This window comes from Podarcis vaucheri, assembly GCF_965113315.1.
Source record: "Podarcis vaucheri genome assembly, chromosome: 17".
Taxonomy (NCBI): domain Eukaryota; kingdom Metazoa; phylum Chordata; class Lepidosauria; order Squamata; family Lacertidae; genus Podarcis; species Podarcis vaucheri.
The window spans coordinates 16,393,934-16,413,599 of record NC_138755.1 but is presented as its reverse complement, the minus strand read 5'-3'; the positions used below and the strand labels follow the sequence as shown (position 1 = coordinate 16,413,599).

Below are 19,666 nucleotides of genomic sequence, written 5' to 3'. Positions count from 1 at the left end.
TATTTTGGTGGGAGTCAAACCTTCCTCACTGAAGGGTTGTTTCACACAAAATGCAGGGGGAAATGAGTTTACCACTAAATGTATTCTTAATTGAGAAGTGCAGCCAATCCTAGCTCTCTGTATGATTTTGATGATTATATCTATGATTTTGTTTGAAAGATTATTTGAAAATTTATGTACTCTCCTTCATCTAAAGGGTCAGCAATTACGTGTAGTAAAATATCTTACAGACAGGGCTTTTTTTTCAGCTGGAGCCTACAGGAGCTCAGTTCTGGCACCTCTCAGGTGGGCACCATTGCCATTATAAGAGAATGAGAGAGATGTTCATGGTGAGCTCCGGCACCTCTTTTTCTAGAGAAATAGCACTGCTTACAGAATATAGTGCACATTGATCCTCAGAGTTGTCACCTGATCCAAGACAATGCAAAATGAAATGAAATAAAATCTATTTCATAAGGACGGATCATAGAGAAGTTGTGAGGAGTGATCTAAAAAGTTTTCTGATGTATCCTCCTGGAATTGCTTATGTGCTTCAGGTGCTTTGTGTATAAGATTTTACATAAATGCCTCTGGTTATTGCATGTATCCCGGTACGTTGCCTAAGGTCATGATAATTGGTTAATCTGTAATCATTATGATGTCTTCATAAAGACAATTATTCTGTTTCCTACTTATTTGTAATTTTTTTAGGCTGAAGTTTTGAGCCCCCCCCCCCCAGTTTTCTGTATCCTGGTTTAATTTAGCTAAATGCTGGTTGCTAATATGCTTCAAATGCAAGGGATATAATTAAAATACAGTGGTGCCCCGCAAGACGAATGCCTCGCAAGATGGAAAACTCGCTAGACGAAAGAGTTTTCCGTTTTGGAGGTCCTTCGCAAAACGAATCTCCTATGGGCTTGCTTCGCAAGACGAAAATGTCTTGCGAGTTCCTGCAGGTTTTTTCCCCTCCCCCCCCTTTCTAAGCCGCTAAGCTTCTTAGCAGCTGATCCGATAAGCCGCTAATAGCACTAATCCGCTAATCCGTCAATGGGCTTGCTTCGCAAGACAAAAAAACCGCTAGACGAAGAGAATCACAGAACGGATTCTTTTCGTCTTGCGAGGCACCACTGTAGTTTTAGTGTAATGCACTTCTATTTTTCGGGAAGAAGAGGTTTCTAGACTGAGAGGACAGGGCTGCTCCTGCCACACAGTTCTTCTCATATAGAATCATAGAACTGTAGAGTTGGAAGGGACTACAGAGATCATCCAACCCTGTGCAATGCAGGAATCTTTTCCCAACATGAGGCTCGAACCCACAACCCTGGGATTAAGAGTCTCGTGCTCTACTACCAGCTGAGCTATCTGCTGCTGGACAGATGACTTGATGGGACTTTGACTCATCATAGGAGGGAGCTATTTCTAGCTGAAACCTTGATTACTTATAATGGAAGCAGAAACCAGCACACACAGGAAAGAAAAAGAGATCTGCATTTATAAGCGCTGTGCTGTTAACTGGCAGAGCTTGAGAGTACCAGCAAGTCACTGTCATTCCAGTACTGTCTAGTTAATCTTTTCATTTGCTGTGAAATCTGTCAATGGGCAAATACTCAAACTTGAAAGCATAACATCATAATAGAGAGTATATTGCATTTCAAGAAAATCAAATCAAATACAGACCGTTGCAACAATGCTTTCTATTTTCAGATCTTTTACAAATATCTTCTTACGTGGTTGTGATTTGATTGCTGATTTCCCCAAAAGTTGGCATTGTAACTAAACATGAGAGTGGATGTATCTACATGTTTTCAATTAAAGAGACTAGAAATGGAACAATAGGATTTACTTGTTGATCGTACTGTTCTGGAGCAAGACTGCTCATAACATACTAGTGTTAAAAGTTACCATATTTACTCAAATGTAATGTGCACCTTTTTTGGCCAAATTATGTTGTGGAAATTAGGGTGCACATTAGATTTGACGGTACATTTACATTTGCCAGCAAATACTTCTTTGATTTCAAAGATTTGAAAATTGAGGTACGCATTTGATTCAATGGTACATTAGATACAGGTAACACTAGTGCTGATATGTGTTTCCTGAAATTCAGTATAAAAGTTTTCAGTATTTTAAGTGACATGTTTTATTCAGCACGTTTTTGTAGGGTATGTCTCCTTGACTCACTCACCCCACATTCTTTCTGCTGTGCGCTCACTTCTTGTGTGTGTTTTTCTAGACTGAATTTAGAGGAAGAATTGGATCAGATGAGAGTGTATACATCTAGGGATAAAGCTACAATACAAGAACTGAATATATGCCTGCAACAAGAAAGAGAAGGTAGGCTTATTTCAGCCATAATGTCAAACAAACCATGTGTCGTGCTAATTATAGGTTATAACCCAAACCATAGTTTTAGATCTGTTTCTGTGCTTTTCTTTTCTGTCCTCGCAACACTCAGCTTCGTAAGTTCATTCTAGGCCCCATGGTACAGTTGCAGTGGGAAACAGAGCGGTGGCTGTATAATTATGATGTGTTAATTCAGACATCACACCAAACTGTATTCTCAAACACTATTAAAATCATGGCCTCTGATGCTGGTTTGCCAGCCAAATGCAAACTGTGGTTTGTCAATTCACAAATTACTTAAAAACATACTTAAGCTTCTTAAAACCCTGGCTGGCGAAACCAGAATCCAAAAACCTCAATTGGTGATAACTATAGTTTGGTATGATGTCAGAATTGCCAGGGAGGTCACAAGGCTAAACAGCTGCCCTGAGCTTTTTGGAAGAAATGTAATAAATTTCCCTCAGTTTACTTACGCAGAGGTTTGCTGTTGTAATAATTTTTCAGCTTCTCCCTTTTTAATCATGAGGATCACATACATGGATATAAGAAATGGCCTATCAAACCATATCTATGGCAGTTGTCCCTCTTGCATCTAGCAACTTGTCTGTGTCAGTTATGTCAGTCACTTCAGATATACATTGCTTCAAGTGCTTTCTTTGTTGTGAAGCTCTTCAATAAGTAAGAAATGAGTCACAGTTCTCCTAAAATGGCACTCTACCATAATTAAGTCATAGAGGCATTGGCTCTAATGTGTGCCCTATCGCAGCAATTGAATTTAACTTCAAATTATTGCGATTACCATAATCATGCATTTCAGTGCTTTTTGTTGTTGTTTTTTTAAGGCTGGCATCTGGGATCTAAAAGCACTGTTTGCATAGCTGTTAAGGGGATTTGGTTTCCAACCATAAGAACGAGAAAAGAGTATGCTGAATCAGGCCAGTGGCCCATCTAGTCCAGCGTCCTGGTCTCATACTGGTTGACCGGGGTATCTGTGGGCAGCCTGCAAGCAGGACATGTGTGCGACAGCACTCTTGCCTCCTGCTTTTCCCATGATAACACCGGTCTTGAAAGACCTACATTGGCTCCCAGTACGTGTCTGAGCACAATTCAAAGTGTTGGTGCTGACCTTTAAAGCCCTAAATGGCCTCAGTCCAGTATATCTGAAGGAGCGTCTCCACCCCCATTGTTCAGCCCGGACACTGAGGTCCAGCGCCGAGGGCCTTCTGGCGGTTCCCTCACTGCGAGAAGCCAGGTTACAGGGAACCAGGCAGAGAGCCTTCTCGGTAGTGGCGCCCGCCCTGTGGAACGCCCTCCTACCAGATGTTAAAGAGAGCAACAACTACCAGACTTTTAGAAGATATCTGAAGGCAGCCCTGTTTAGGGAAGCTTTTAATGTTTGATGTGTTACTGTATTTTAATATTTTGTTGGAAGCCGCCCAGAGTGGCTGGGGAAACCCAGCCAGATGGGCGGGGTATAAAAAATACATTTATCATCATCATCATCATTATTATTCCTCTGGCAGTGGAGGTAGAACATAGGCATTGTAGCTGATAGTCATTGACAGCCTTGAATTTGTCTAGTCCTCTTTTAAAGCCATCAAAGGAGTCAGTTGCCTCCCATAAATACTTGCCATTATCTTTCTTCTTTTTCTACGTTGGCACATTTTGACCCTCTAGCTTAGAGTGCAGAAGCAGAATCTCTTGGTGGGGGAAAGCAACATCCCCGTGCATGTGCGCAGCCCAAAACTTTGAACACTCCAAACCCATAGTGGCTGGGGCAAGCCAATCCGGTGGGCGGGGTACAAATAGTAAAATTATTGTTATTATTATTCATAGTATTCTGAGGTTCCATTTCCAGACTGGCTGGGGCATGGAATGGGAGCACCATATCCTCCAACATTACTCCAATGAAAATAGGGTTGTCCTATTCAACAACAACAATATTACTCTCTATACTCTGGGTTGCTTCCAACATATATACAAACATCATTAAACATTAAACATTAACAAACTTCCCTATGCGGGGTGTGGGGAGCCCCACCGGGAGCACAGGGCAACGGCGCACAGCCCACCCGCCACTCCCAAGCGGCGCTGGAAAGAAGGGGGAAGGGGGGAAGGCTGCCAGCAAAGTGGCGCAGCCCCCCCCCCCCAGGAAGCAGTTCAGATTGGTAGGGGAATATCTATTTTTCTTTTTTCCTATTGATTTTTAAAGGTGCGGCTTATTTACAGGTGCGGCTTATATCCGCTGTTCCTGGAAAACCGGGGCACTTGGAGGGACTGCAGCATTCCTCTGAGGGACTGGAGATACACTGCCAGCTCTGGCTTAATTTTAACTGTAATCTGGACATTTAGTCAGTGTTGTGTCAGTTAACCTCACCATCGACACCTGAATCTAGAGTGAATTCTGCATACTTTGCTTGGTAGCAATGAACCTTTGTAACTCCTCTCTCTCTCTCTCTCTCTCTCTCTCTCTCTCTCTCTTGTTGCATTGTGGCTTTCCTAAATTCTGGCTCACCAGAAAAAAAAGATATTTAAATCACCTTTGTTTTCAGTGTGTGTAAATCTTATATTCAGTAGTTGTAATTCATATATCTAATCATGTTATAAGGTTTAACGCTGAGTGCTTTGATCAGTTTATTATTAGAAACAAAACAAAAAACTCCCTCAAAAGTAAATGTTGATGTAAAAGCTACAATTGACATTCAAATGAGTGAATATTTAGAAAAAGATGAAAAGCCTCTATGTGTTACCATTGCATGTTACTTAAAGGAAGTAGCAAATGTATGCAGTACCACTGTGCTGAGGGACTAGCCTTGGAACTAACATGGGAGCTGATAGATTAATATCAAGGTAAAGGTACATATTCCCCAGCTGCACAATTTTACTTTTTTCAGCTTCTATTATCTTTAGACTGGTGCTCCATTTATTTTGCGAATACAGAAGTTTTAATTGGCCATGACATGTTCCAAAGACAAAAGAAAGATCTAATTCTCTCTAACAAACTTGTTAGTCACTGTTTATGCCAAGAGGATTGCTAACCTACAGAGAGTAGCAGGCTTTTCTTTTGCTCCTCCTTTGTTTGTGAATTGAAAGTTCTTAAGTGACCTGCCATGTCTGCTTTACTTTTGAATGACGGTTCTAAAGCAAACCTTTAGCCGGTATAGTGGGTATTATTCTCTGAGGAGGCACGTCTTGTTTACCCTAAAAAATATTTTTGCAACATTTGAGCAGTTTTCCTGCAATCCATTTCCTTGATATAACATTTTTTAAAAAGCTCAGTTCACAGTTAAAAGCACAGCTGTGGCTTAGTATATGCACACAAACATACTTTCTGAGCCCTTGGCTAATGTGCACTTGATGAATTTAATTTAAATATGGGAATGGACAATTGGAAGGGGTGCAGCACTGCATATTTTGGGAGAGAAGGACTCGCTGGAGTGAACCATTCAGACATGCAAACCATGATTTCATGTTGCATTCATTAAGTAGCCATCTTGAAATACCTCAAGGGCTGTCACATGGAAGAAGGAGCAAGCTTGTTTTCTCCTCCTCTGGAGGGTAGGACTCGAACCAACGGCTTCAAGTTACAAGAAAGGAGATTCCGACGAAACATCAGGATTTTTTTTTTGACAATAAAAGCCATTTGACAGTGGAAAAGTCTCCCACGGGAGGTGGTGCACTCTACTTCCTTGGAGGTTTATAAACAGAGGTTGGGCGGCCATCTGTCATGAATTGTTTAGCTTAGACTCCTGCATTGGTGGGGCTTGGACAAGATGATTCTGGGGGTCTCTTCCAACTCTGCAATTCTATGATTTGGTCCTTTGGGCAAGCTAAGAAGAAGAGTTTGGATTTGATATCCCGCTTTATCACTACCTTAAGGAGTCTCAAAGCGGCTCACAATCTCCTTTCCCTTCCTCCCCCACAACAAACACTCTGTGAGGTGAGTTGGGCTGAGAGACTTCAGAGAAGTGTGACTGGCCCAAGGTCACCCAGCAGCTGCATGTGGAGGAGCGGGGAAGCGAACCCGGTTCACCAGATTACGAGTCCACTGTTCTTAACCACTACACCACACTGGCTAGTTGTGTGAGTGAGTTTCTGCCCATGTGGTCATGAATATATCCAGCACAAACCGCAGAAAAGGCATTGGAATGATGTGATGGAAATGGTTGGAACTGGGCCGCAGAATTGGCTTATCAGATGGAGCAGCAGGGCGTGTGTTCAAGGCGGGTTCCAGATTGCCTATTTGAAACGCATGTTTTTACTTTTATAAACAATGGTTAGTATGTAATAGGTTTTGCGGTTTCAACTTTGGGGCTAGAGCGAGGAGGAGGTACAGTCGGGGGATACCATCAAGCGTGTGGATGATCTTCAGAGTGGTGAATAGAATGATGGGTCACCAGTTGGTTGCTGGAGTTTCTAATTGCTATGAATCTCCAGCATTTCAGTGGAATGGCATGTGCGACTTATCCTGTAAAGTACTTGATCTTTCACCTTACAAGAAAGGGAGTTTAAAGTTCCGTCCACCCTAATTCTGTTTCTGTTTGCTTTGTTCGCCAATCACTCTGATCCTCCTGGCAGGGGATAAGACCCAGAGAACAAAACTGCTAGTGACTGTGTAGATAAAAAGACTTGTGAATTTGCCTTTTATGGCACAGAGGGAATAGTCTATAAAAGAATGAAGATGGGAATAAAAGTACAGCATCTTTAACCTGCACATCTATTGTACCTTTGAAAAGCTTGTACTGGGGGGAAAAACATGGTGATGCTACAAGGATTAATAATTATACGGCATAAGACTTTAAAAAAAGGTCACTCTTTTGAGGCTGACCAAATGGCTTGACAAGAAAATAGACCACATTATTCATAATTGGGAAGCCAATGAACCCGTTTCCTTAAAATGCCTTGGTATTGTTTTACTAGGATATTAGGTGTCAAAATATATTATTTATTTCCTCTTCCAGAGCTGCTCTTTAGACTTGGTGAAGAGGATGGGGTCAAGAACAGTACTCCAAAGAAGAATGTGAAAGAAATACCAGCACAGACATTACTGAAGGTACCCTAATCTGTAAGATATTGAGTCCAGCAAGTTAAATCTCAATTTCAGTGTAAGGGATCATAAGTTAAAAGACAGAACTGATGAATGTAAGCCATGTGTTCTTTTTTTTAATTACCACCCATAATTCAAAATAACCCTAACTGCCAAAATTGTGTCAGAAATCAATGCTTGTGGAAAATATATATGTGTCTCTTGTAGAGGGAACGAAAAATTTTAAAATGTATTTAAAGAGACAGGGAAGATCTAGATGTAAATGGAAGCATTTCTTTGTTTTAGGAAGCTTTAGTAAACATTTTGTGTGCCGCAGTTTGCTTTTGTATAGTACAACACGTAAATACTACACCGCAATGGCTTTTTATACTTGCAGAAAGGACAATTTCAAGACTCGGTTGTGTATGCATAAGTGTGTAAGTTCACAGTGCAAAATAGTGCTTTTTTAAAAAAAAAACAACAACCCTGATGTAATTGGTTTTATGCCTATATGTGGTACCTCTAAGATGATGCCACTGGCTTGCTGATTCAAAAATCATGTATGGGGGCAGAGGCACATTGGTATATTGTGTGAAGGAAACATGTAAAAAATAAATGAATGAAATCATCAAAGGCTTCCAAGGGCCCAGTGTGCCCCCCTGTATATAGGCTTCTCATTGGCCCAGTTTGGATGCTGCAGTAAACCATGGTTTAGTGCTGTGCACACACTGCAGTCATCCTCAAGCTCACACACTCTCCCCTGCTTTTGCACAGCTAGGACAGTGATTTTGTTTCCCTTAAATATGCCTTTTAATTCTGACCAAACTAGGGGTCATGTTTTACATTAACTTTGTAGTTTAAACAAGCCAGCTTTGTAACCCATGGCCGAAGTTGATATATTTTGAAACTGGTGATGGTTAGTGTAAAACACAATCCCTGGGTTGAACACAACCACCACTGAACTGAAACTAAATTTTCCCAAAGTTATTCTCTGACTGCACAAGAGGATTGTAGCATCAACATAGCAGTGTGGTGTATATTACTTGGTTTACCGCCCACAGCGTGAGGGGAGGAAAGAGGGGAGTTGTTGGGTGTCGGTTGTTGCTGCTCGTCTAAACTTTCGAATCAACATAATTATGTCAGAGGCTCAAAACTTTTTGCTAAAAACCAAAGCCAACAATTAAAGGCTGTTTGATCTGTGATGATAACATTAGTGTATTTCTTATGAAACATGAAGAAATGATGACAATCGCTCTTAGAATATAGTGCTTGCTATTTAACAATTTAATCTAGAATTTATCTGTACCTTGGTTGCTGCAGATCTTAATCCTTTTTAGATACCTGCCCGAGCAATCTGAAATACCATAGGTAAAGGTAAAGGGACCCCTGACCATTAGGTCCAGTCGTGGATGACTCTGGGGTTCCGGCGCTCATCTTGCTTTATTGACCGAGGGAGCCGGTGTACAGCTTCCAGGTCATGTGGCCAGCATGACTAAGCCGCTTCTGGCGAACCAGAGCAGCGCACGGAAATGCTGTTTACCTTCCCGCCAGAGCGGTACCTATTTATCTACTTGCACTTTGACGTGCTTTCAGACTGCTAGGTTGGCAGGAGCAGGGACCGAGCAACGGGTGGTCACCCCGTCGCGGGGATTCGAACTGCCGACCTTCTGATCGGCAAGTCCTAGGCTCTGTGGTTTAACCCACAGCGCCATCCGCGTCCCTCATCTGAAATACCATATATATATATTATATTGTATATATTGTCTTATATTGAAGTAAATATTTCCAGCCTAAATTAACTGATGAAAGATGTACAGTGACGTAACCAGTTTTCAGCTCATGAAACTGAATTCTTGGGGGAGAACTGCACTCTTATTCCTTTAACAGATGCATGGCAGGCGGAAATTAAGCAAGTCAAGCCTTTGCTAGTATGGCAGTAGAATTATGGGAGCAGCTTGACCCACCAACATTCTGTCTTATTAGTTGTTTGTGACCCATTTGGGGGCCGTTCCCCCCATCCACACGTGCACAAAAGTTGCATATGACACAAATCATATGCAAATTTTATGCAAACTTAACCCCCCCCCCTTTTTGCAAGTGGGCGGAGGGCCTAATTCATATACAATGTACTGGCCCCAGAAAACCATGTTGGCAGCCCTTGAGGAACAAACTATTTGGATGAGGTGCAAGAAATGGGAAGGCCTGGGATAAAGGGGGTGAAATGTTGCTGTTTCTTCCTGAGCCTCCTCATCTCTAGAACTGATATTAAGTAGTTCATTTTGTTAACAGCTGCTCACTTAGGAGGCTGTGCTTTACCATATGTTTGCTCCAAAAATATATTTAAAAGTGTCTTTCTCCTTTTTCATCCCCATTTCTTGAGCTGCTTAAACTGAAGTTTTAACAGTATGCTTGAACTAGGCGAGACCTTGTGACTTAATATCAGGATAGCTATGTCCATTTATCTTATATTTGTGAATTAGCTTGTAGGAAGTACAGTAATTTACAGCAGATGATGTGATTGCATATACTTCTAACACTTGCCATATGGTCAGGTAATGAAGGCTGTCATCTCGTTATTACTGAATGACAAACATCATGTTAAAATAATAACACAGAACAGGAAATGCTCACATTCATTTATCTTAAGGTAGAGTGAGTAATTGAAATAATTTGAGCGATACAGTAGAGGATGTCACACCAATCACCTGTGTTTCAGAGTAATTTTGTTTGCCAGGTACACTCTAAATTCCATCTCTGTGGATTAAAGGTGTTATCATGAGACCTTAGGGTATAAACCTTGAAGACATTCATTGTTTCCTTTCAACTATTGTAAATGATCTAGTCCTGCACCAAATAAAGAAGAATCTGTTTTACAAAACTAAAAGGCAGCAAGCATCTTACATAGGAGGGCTTTATGATGGAGGCTAATTTGACGTAAATTATTATCAGACAGGCTTCAGCTCTGGCACTAACTCCATAGTGTATGTACTACCCAGATATACAGGGTGGTGTTTCATTGCTATTTGCTGCAATTGTAGCTGGCTTATGGTGGGGAGTAACTAGAGCTGAGAGCTGTAGCAATTCCTTCTGGAACATCATCCAACTATTTTCAGTAATAAATGACAGTACTCAAACTGGACTTAGGCAGAGTGCCACTTCTTTTAGCCTCAAAAGCACTGACAATTGGTCAGAGCAACATCCCTGAGTTCCACTCCAAACTTGATTTTAATTGAATAATAATAATAATAATAAATTTTATTTATATCCTGCCCTCCCCAGCCGAAGCCGGGCTCAGGGCGGCTAACAACAATAAAACAGTACAAAAGTACAACATAAACAACATTCTAAAATCATTCATTATAAAAATTAATTAATTAAACCAGAATTGTATCAATACACACCACCTATGCAAGTTTAAATACTCTGACGATAACAGTATTCACTTGGCTCGTGCACCAAAATGACAAATTTGATGGTGAGGTTTATTCATTCAAGCAATATCCTGGCAGAATCACTAACCATTTTGTCTTCTCTGTATTTCTGAAAAATAATAATGAAGGATTTAATACGCCAAGGTTGCCCTGTATTGGTCTGCTATGACGATGCAAAAGTATCATTTTCATTACAGTTGTGACTGGGGATTTCCCCCAGCCTCACTCATCTTTACTCCAGACCTCCCCATGTTCAAAAGGTATGGAGGGAGGGAGGGACCTGAAATTGCATTTCACTGAATGTTCTTCCACTCTTCCCTGTGCCATTACGGTTCCTGATAAGTGATGGGCAGTAACCACTGTCATCGTCAGAAGGGCAGGGGTGGAGAGCACAGGGTCACCACACTACTGATGTGAATAATGGCTCCGTCCTCTGGGGAGCAATACTTCGCTAGGCACCCAGCATTTGGGGAAATCCTCTGGCTGGCCATTTGGATTGGTGGGCTTTCCCACCACCCCAAGACTTGAATTCCAGCCAGTCTGGGCTCACTGGGTGGGCAGGGCTTGGGAGAGGACCGTAGTGGTGCAGGCTTGACTCCAGTCCGCACCCAGCCTTTAAAAGTTGGTCACATTCAACCCCAGGGACCACGGTTGGCTGAAGAACATTCAGATAAAGATCTGAATGAAGCTATTAAGTTTATAAGCATCAAAGCATCAAAATAACTGAAATTATAAATATTATTTCTTGAGACAGTGTAGCTCAGTCTGAATTTAATGTGCAGAATTTATTTTAAAGTTTAATAATGTCTGATATCTGGGATAGCTTTTGGACACACAGCTCTCAAGGTTGTGTATAAAGCAGACGTGAAAGCAATTTTAAAAAGAAGAAATATAACTAAGAAAACAAAAATTGAATGTTGAGCAAATACACCTCAACAAGACTAAAGAGGCTATTGTAAAAAACCAGAAGAAAAATGTCTTTACTGTCAGCCAGAAGCTGAGCAATGAAAGGGTTAATCTAATCTCCGTAGGGAGGGAGTTCCTTCATCAAGGGGGTGGCCCAGAAAACCCATCTCACGTTCCTGTCTACTGTTAGTCCATATGCAATCCATTACAGTGTCCAGGCAATATATTGCTTCTAAGGGCCGAGGTCTCTTCAGCCTCCCCAATAAAATATTTGAGGGCACACTCCCAAAGCTGATGGACGTTGCCATTCAAATGATGTGTGCATGCCGCATCTTGTGATTATGCGGGGTGGGCTTACCTGCCCCTCCCATATTTTATTCAAGTTGGCACCCCTGACTGCAATTCCTTTCCCACTTACCTGGGAACTCAATGGGACTTCCATCTGAGCAGACGTGTATAAGATTGTGCTGAAAGTCTCTGACTATATTTAGACTTCTGTGTCACTTTGTTGGGAATGTTAACTTCCTTTTACCATCTGCCCTTTGTTTAACAGATGTATTATTGCAGTTCAAATGCATTCATCTGCACTACCTTGGAATTATTTTTCGATTAGGTACTTTAAATAGCTTTTGCCCTTGCATTGGATGCAATTTTGTTTTCATAGAGAGTATATAGGACATTAAGACATAATTGCTAGACTGACTGCTGTCTGAAAGGTTAAATTTGAAATATGGGGTTTTTTTGCTGTTGTATTCAGGTTTTGGAACTGGAAAGGAGGCTAAAGAGTTTCGAGAGAGAATCAAGGAGATTGAAGGAAATCAACAAAGAGTTAACGAAAGGTAACAGTGATCTGAAAGCATTGCTCAAACAGCAGAAGGAAGAAGCAGAGGCCAAGGAGAAGGAGCTGGAGATGCTACTGAAACATATCAAAGAAGTCCAGCAGGACAAAGCAGACCTGCTGCTACTGATAGATGGGCTAGAGAGAGAGGTTGCCTCTCTGAAGAGGCACTTGGCAGAAGCAAACTCGCTGAGAGATGAAAACAAGGATCTACTGAGTCAAGTGAGGCAATTGCAGAGTTTGCTGGACAGAGCAAGGACAGTGCCTTCCATGGCCAATGCGGAGGCATCCTGCAGGCAATGTCTGTGTAAGAGTAGAAGTGCCAAAGTTAAGTTGAAAACAGGGAAGAAGAAAGGCTTAGTGGGATATCACCAGTCTCTTCTCAATCAGTCCATCAAGGTTATGAGCGGTGTATTTGAGAACTTCAATAAGGACGGCTGGGAGGATGTGAGTGAAAGCAGGTACGGCTCTCATTAACTTCGCTCTGTAGAGGGGACACTGTGCATATGTAAAGTACTAGCAAATAGAGATTGAATTTTAACTACTGTCGATTTGGTATTCAGAAAAAATACTGTCAGAGCCTTTGAAATATCTTGGGAGGTCTTGTTCTGAGTTTATTGACTGAAATTTGCATGCAAAATTAGCCACAACTGCACGAGTATTTGAGTAGGTGCCAGGAAACCCAAAAGAAGGCGATGCTTGATTTCTTCCAGTGATGCTATTTTCATGCAGTCATGAGGCTTGAAATTGACAGTTTGGCAGGTTGATTTAATTTGCTGGCCCTTTGCATATTCACCACTGACAGCTAAGGATTCCCAGGCAAGCCTTGCGAAGTCGGTTTAGTTATCTTGTGACATGCCGACCCGGGAGTAGAAACATTTTCTCCCCTTAATTTAGTTAGATAAATTTTGAATGACCCATTTCAGCTTGCAACCAGATGTCTACAAGCTGTTTAACGTCCTTTAAATTAAGGATCATCCACACTAATTATTTCATGTATGTTTTATGTGCAGTCATTGTACTAACTTTAATTGAATGATGGTTGAAAAATCAGTTTTGTAAAGGTAAGTATAACTGCATAGGTGCTTAGAAACAGTCCTTAGCAAATGCTATTTCCGATCCTGAAATGAAGCCACTTCAGGATGTTTCCATAGGTTGTAAGAGGCCAATGGGTGCAAAGTTCCTCAGCTTCTCACTTGATTTCATTTCATACATATAACGTGCATCACCCAACTTTCAGAACTTGCCATTTGCACATGAGAATAATGCCTTGAATATTTCCCAGTATTCCCGAAAGGGGTTAGCTCATGTTCATTTGTGTGGGTTTTGTGTGTGTGGGTTTTTTTTTTTAATCTTATGAATGTTGTAAAATCAAATAAATTTATCACACCCCTTTTCATGTTCAACCTGAATTGTATAGTACATTTGTAAATCTGCAGTTATGGAAAGTTGGTTTTGGACAGTTATTTGTATTCATCAGATGAACCAAATGTGTGCAGAATAAGTCTGCAATAAGAAACATTTTAAAAATGGGTACAACAAAGGATCTTCCAGGTCATGTGATGCTTGTCTTAACCAATAATAATTGAAGATCCTTTGTAACAATTTGCACATTATCTTTATAAGATGTTTAAGAGTTTAGATGTGGGTGGGGAACCCACGGCCCGCCAGAAGTTATTGGACTCTAGTTCCCATCAGCCCCAGCCACCATTGCCAATGCTTAAGGATGATGGGAGTTAGAGTCCAGCAATATATGGAGGACTACAGGTTCCTCATCCATGGTTTCGATCAGACCTTGACTTTAATTTGAAATCTGGATAATATATAAATTTTGTAGCTTTCACATTCCTTCCACGACAGGAGGAGTGGTCATTTTCAACTTCTACTACTAAAGGTGGCAATATCACAGAAACATAACACTGTTTGGTAGTAAGTAGTTTTGGCCATGATGGAAACATTGGATATTTTGGAGGTTTCTTTTTATCTCAAGTATTTGATCATGTGTGTGTGTGTGTCTTTGTGTATATAATGTTAAGGGTTTAGGAAGCTGTCATTGATTGAGTTAGGTCATCCGTGTTGTCTTATACCAGTTTCCCCACCCTGGTCTCATCTTGTTGTTTGGGAGTACAGTGCCCGTCAGCCTCAGTCTGCATGCTGAGTGGTCAGGGATAATGTGTATTGTAGTCCAAAGCACCAACAATCTGAATCTGCTTTATTCAGATATGCGAAATCAGCGCTTTCAGGATACAAAAGAAACATACTAGGCACATGTATCCTTAGAGGCAATCAGATGAAGCTTAATTCAGTTTTAAAAGTTTGAGATTAAGCTGGGCATCGTTGCTTTTCATATTTATCAATGATCCTATGCCCTTTATATGGTTACCATTAGGCTCTTTCTGAAATCTGGGGGAAAGTTCTTCCACAGATTTGGGGACAAGCAAGGCCACATGTGGCCTATGCAGAAATGTCACGCCTGTGGCAGTGAAAATATAATGTCTGAACTATGCATAACCCTGTCTAGAGGAGAGAATTAATGGCTTCTCAGAATTTTCCCAATACACATATTTCCTTAAAGAAACACAGAACAATTATTCTATTCTGGATCTTTAGATATGGTTGCAACATCCAAGGGTCAAGTGATAAGTGGCCCCCAGAGTCCTGGGCAACTAATGCAAGGAATCAGAGCAGTTGTTGGGATTTCTTGCTGCTGTTTCCTTTCCCCATTCCCTTTCCTTAAGCAGGAAGCATCCATTACATTTTAAAAGGGATCAAAATAAAGATGATGAAATTACATTCTTATAGTCAGTACTTCATATTTCTCTAAATTTCAGGATATGGGGTGAAGGTTTGGAGGACTAAGGTCCTCTGAGGGTCTTCTGCTGGTTCCCTCACTGCGAGAAGTGAAGTCACAGGGAGGCAAGCAGAGGGCCTTCTCGGTAGTGGTGCCTTCCCTTTGGAAAACCCTCCCTTCATATGTCAAGGAAATAAAGAATTACACAACTTTTAGAGGACACCTGAAGGCAGCCCTTTATCGGGAGGTTTTTAATGCTTGATGTTTTATGTTTTTAGATATGCTGTAAGCTGCCCAGAGTGGCTGGGGAAACCCAGCCTGATGTGCGTGGTAATAATAATAATAATAATAATAATAATAATAATAATAGCACTTTAGTTTGTGTGTTTGTTTTTTCTAGATCATTATGTGGTTGCTTTATTTTCTGCTTTATTGGATAATTGGAGATCATTGAACCCCAATGTTCTAATGTTTCCAAATCTGGTCTTCATAGTGACTCTGAAATACCAGTTTCCGAGAATCTGGGGACAATAACTGCAAAAAGAGTACAGCATTCTCCACTGACAGACAAAAATGACCAACAGGAACAAAATAAGGTGGAAGATAATTGCATGCCTCCAAACAGTGTGCATTTAGAAGGCCCAAGCAAAATATGCTACAAAAAGGTAAAAATGGACTTGAGCACATTTAACCATGCTGCTCTTCAATGTATGTGACAAATATTTAATGGTGATCAAATGCATTTGTCTTGTACATCGTGGTTCCTCTTAAGATATGTTAACAGAGTGGCAGGGGATCAAACTATGAGGAAGTGGCAACATCACAAGTCTGATAAGGCATGAACAAGCTGGCTAAACAGCCACTGTGTTATCAAATATTGTTAGTGTTGTATGACGTTGCACTGGTGCAGCAGCTGAAAATCACATCCTAGGCATTTACTTACCGCTGCAACAGATCTTGCAATCAGTCACAAGTATAGTAGCCCTGTATGAAACCTGTGCTGTGTGGCAACTATTTCTTTAAAGTCACTCACAGCACGGATCTCTTTGTTTTCACAGTGTCACTGCAAATCCTGTTAGCATCTGTGTAAGTTACCAGGTGTTCCTGCTTGGCTCATCAGGCAGTGCACCCTTCACACTGTTATTTGTTGTCCAAAGAGAGCTTAGTTTATATGAACCCTGATATACAGCTGTTAAATGCTGTTCTAGTAGGAGCAATGATTGAGCTGAATGAGATTTGCATTGGCATTTCAGATATGTGTTCCACAGAGAACTTTTTGTTTGGTATTTCGCAATGTTTCTTAGCATAATAAAGTGTGTTTAGGAAGATGCCTTGATCTGCATTAAGGTATATTTTGATGGTCTGTCTGAGTGATTGCCCGGGTGAATTCCCAAAGTTTGTTCTCCTCCACAGAGCAGCCTTCCAGTTATGCAGGGTGCGATTGACCACTCCCGTATTCTTACTGCTCTCACCTTACTATGCAGCACATGCACATTCCCAAGCTTTATGTACAGTGGTGCCCCGCAAGACGAATGCCTCGCAAGACGGAAAACCCGCTAGACGAAAGGGTTTTCCGTTTTTGAGCTGCTTCGCAAGACGATTTTCCCTATGGGCTTGCTTTGCAAGACGAAAACGTCTTGCGAGTGTTCCGATTTTTTCCCGCTCCCCCCTTTTTCTAAGCCGCTAATAGCCGCTAAGCCGCTAATAGCCGCTAAGCCTTTAATAGCCGCTAAACCGCTATTAGCGCTAAGCCGCTAATAGGGTTGCTTCGCAAGACGAAAAAAACCGCTAGACGAAGAGACTCGCGGAACGGATTAATTTCGTCTTGCGAGGCACCACTGTATTCAGAGTTCCGTAAATACAGGAAGTGCTTCACTTTGTACATTATTGATTAGTCTCTTGTTGATTCACAAAGGGAAGGATAATCTGTAGCTTTTTAAACAAAAATAGTTTTTATTAAATGTTTCCTTGTGTTACAAAACAAACAAATAAACAAGTAAAAGTGCATCTAGCACCTCCACTTTCATAGAGTCTATTTCACAGTTCGTTTACATTTGGTATAAGACACTATTGTCATATTGTGCTGTTGGGGGAAAAGAGAGGGGAGAGAGAGAGAGAGAGAAGGAGCGAGTGAGGTAGGGGGATAATGATCTTTCGTCCTAGTGCATAGTGTTTGTGCAGGGTTTTCGTGTCAGCATCACGAGGGTATGTTATTTGTGTGCATATGTATATAGATAGATAGGCATTGCAAGAGATTAGAGAGTCCAGAATTTGGTTGGTTGCATTCAGTTTGTTACAGTGTGGTTTGATGGTATGGGTTGTTGTTGTTGTTTTGCTAGGGCCAGATTATCCATATTGATTTGTATTATGTTGTGGGGGATAGATTGTTTAGTTGTGCTGTATGTGTGATAAAGGGAAGCCACACCAGGGTGAAGGTGTCCTCCTTTGCTGATTTGTAGCTTTTTAAAATACCCAACTATCTCATGTATAGCCACATGCTCTACTATTCGGTACATGTTTCTTTTTGGTGACTCTAGCAAAAGAAAGAAACAGAAGTAGTTCCTTTCCACAGAAAGAAGATCTTGCATTCAGCTCTCAACCCAAGTAAAGGTAAGATTCTTATAAAACGCTTGCATTGTTTGTGAAAAGTAAAATTTATCATCCTATTATCATTGCACTCCAATATCTGTGTAGAGTGACTTTTAATGTAATCAAAGCCAGTTAAATATCACATATGCATGTATTTTTCTCCTGTCCCGGGTATCTGAGGCCAATTTCTGTTGGTAACTTATTTCTGTTCATGAACATTAGCGGGATTTTGAGCAGTAACAGAACAATACAGACCGCCTTCTGTGGTCCATGCAATACCAAACTGCTGCCCCTTACTTATTTACCAGAAGCCTAAATCACCCTAAATAAAAACAAATTGAGAACACACTGATAATTGGATGAGCATATTCATTACTGCATTAGTGCTGAATTTTGTGCAGTTTTGCTTCTGACCTAATCCCAAGCATTTGGGAAAAGTATGGTATTCAGCTGAAGTAAGAAAGGTGTTGGAGATGGTCAAATTCTGGACAAATTCTTAACTGGGAGTGTGCAGTATTCTTCATGTCTGCCTTGTATTCTGAGGTGGGGGCGCACAGCCAGTATTCTCTGGAGTTGTGTTTGCAGGTCAAGAAGAATGACTCAGAGTTTAGGACCTCGGAGGGCATTTCCTTCAGCATAGTCTGATCCAAAATCAAACGATAACACCTGGCCTGCTCCACCTGTTGTCTCTACTATGATAACCAATGTGCTTTCAAATTTGCAAAGAGAGAAATTTGAAGAGACACCCTCTTCACTTCTGATACGTTACAATAGTCTTTTATCAGTCATGCGCACAGCATCTAGCATGCATTTAATGCCCACATAGTAGTACTGTATACTAAATCCTGCATTGTCTGAACTAGAAAAGGGGGCTTGATTAGGACTTGATTCTAAAGAATGTTTAGTTGTGAGGCATTAAAGTGTAAAGAGGGGATGACCATTTCATCAAAGGTCGATGGAAACCATCAAATTAATTGTTGATCTCTGTGACCAATGTTTAGTAAACAGAGAGAAGAGAAGTATCGTGGGCCAGAAACCTGGCTGTGCCATTTCACTCAGGGGACGGATTACATCCTTACAGCAGCAGTTAGCCGTTCTTCAGAATTCGAAAAAGACAGCCATGTCATCTCTCAAAACGTCCAGGGAAACAAATAAAAAATTAACATCCCAGCTGCATCTTGTTGAACAAAGACTTCAGGCCAGCAAGCAAACTATTCAGGTAATGGTGCACTGTAGTCTCGACATGCAAGAAAACCAAAGTTTGGTGGCCAAATTAATCATATACATCTGTTTACCTATCTATCTGAATTCAGAGATACCTCTGGGTGCATGACACTGGTATTGTGAAATTCACAAAGGTACATTATACTTCTGAATATGGAGATTCCATTTAGCTATCCATGCCAAGCATCAAAAAATATGAACACCTACCTGACACTTGTTTGTCTTGTGGTAAAGGAATACAGGTAGTGTTCATATTGGCATATTCCTCCTGAGCAATCTTCTGATGGTAAGTTAATTGAAAGCCATAAATAATGTACCTAACCGCAAAAGACTGTGTTGGACTGGCATGTGATCAAAGCCTAGAAATTCTCCTTGCCTACTTAGGGCTTCTGAGGACAGGTAGAACTGGATTTTGGCAAATGTGTTTTCAGATTTCTTCATCCTTTCTCCTCCCCTAGGTGACCAGAGTTTTTGAAAGGTAACTTTTGAGAAAATATGGAAACTAGACCACATGTAAAAATAGTCACACACATTTTTCC

At 41.0% G+C, this 19,666-nt stretch overlaps 1 protein-coding gene across 3 annotated transcripts in view; it reads left to right on the top strand.

The window, feature by feature from the left end:
• Nucleotides 1-19,666, top strand: part of CNTLN (centlein) — a 172,862-nt gene that overhangs the window by 89,049 nt on the left and 64,147 nt on the right. For all 3 annotated transcript variants that reach the window (XR_014214775.1, XM_082204580.1, XM_082204581.1), the window contains 6 exons: nt 2,213-2,313; nt 7,284-7,375; nt 12,443-12,984; nt 15,808-15,979; nt 17,852-17,924; nt 18,905-19,122. Coding sequence is in view for 2 of the 3 variants with exons in the window: in XM_082204580.1 (XP_082060706.1) it covers nt 2,213-2,313; nt 7,284-7,375; nt 12,443-12,984; nt 15,808-15,979; nt 17,852-17,924; nt 18,905-19,122 (1,198 nt within the window). In the remaining variant the exon portion in view is untranslated. The remainder of the gene's footprint in view (nt 1-2,212; nt 2,314-7,283; nt 7,376-12,442; nt 12,985-15,807; nt 15,980-17,851; nt 17,925-18,904; nt 19,123-19,666) is intronic.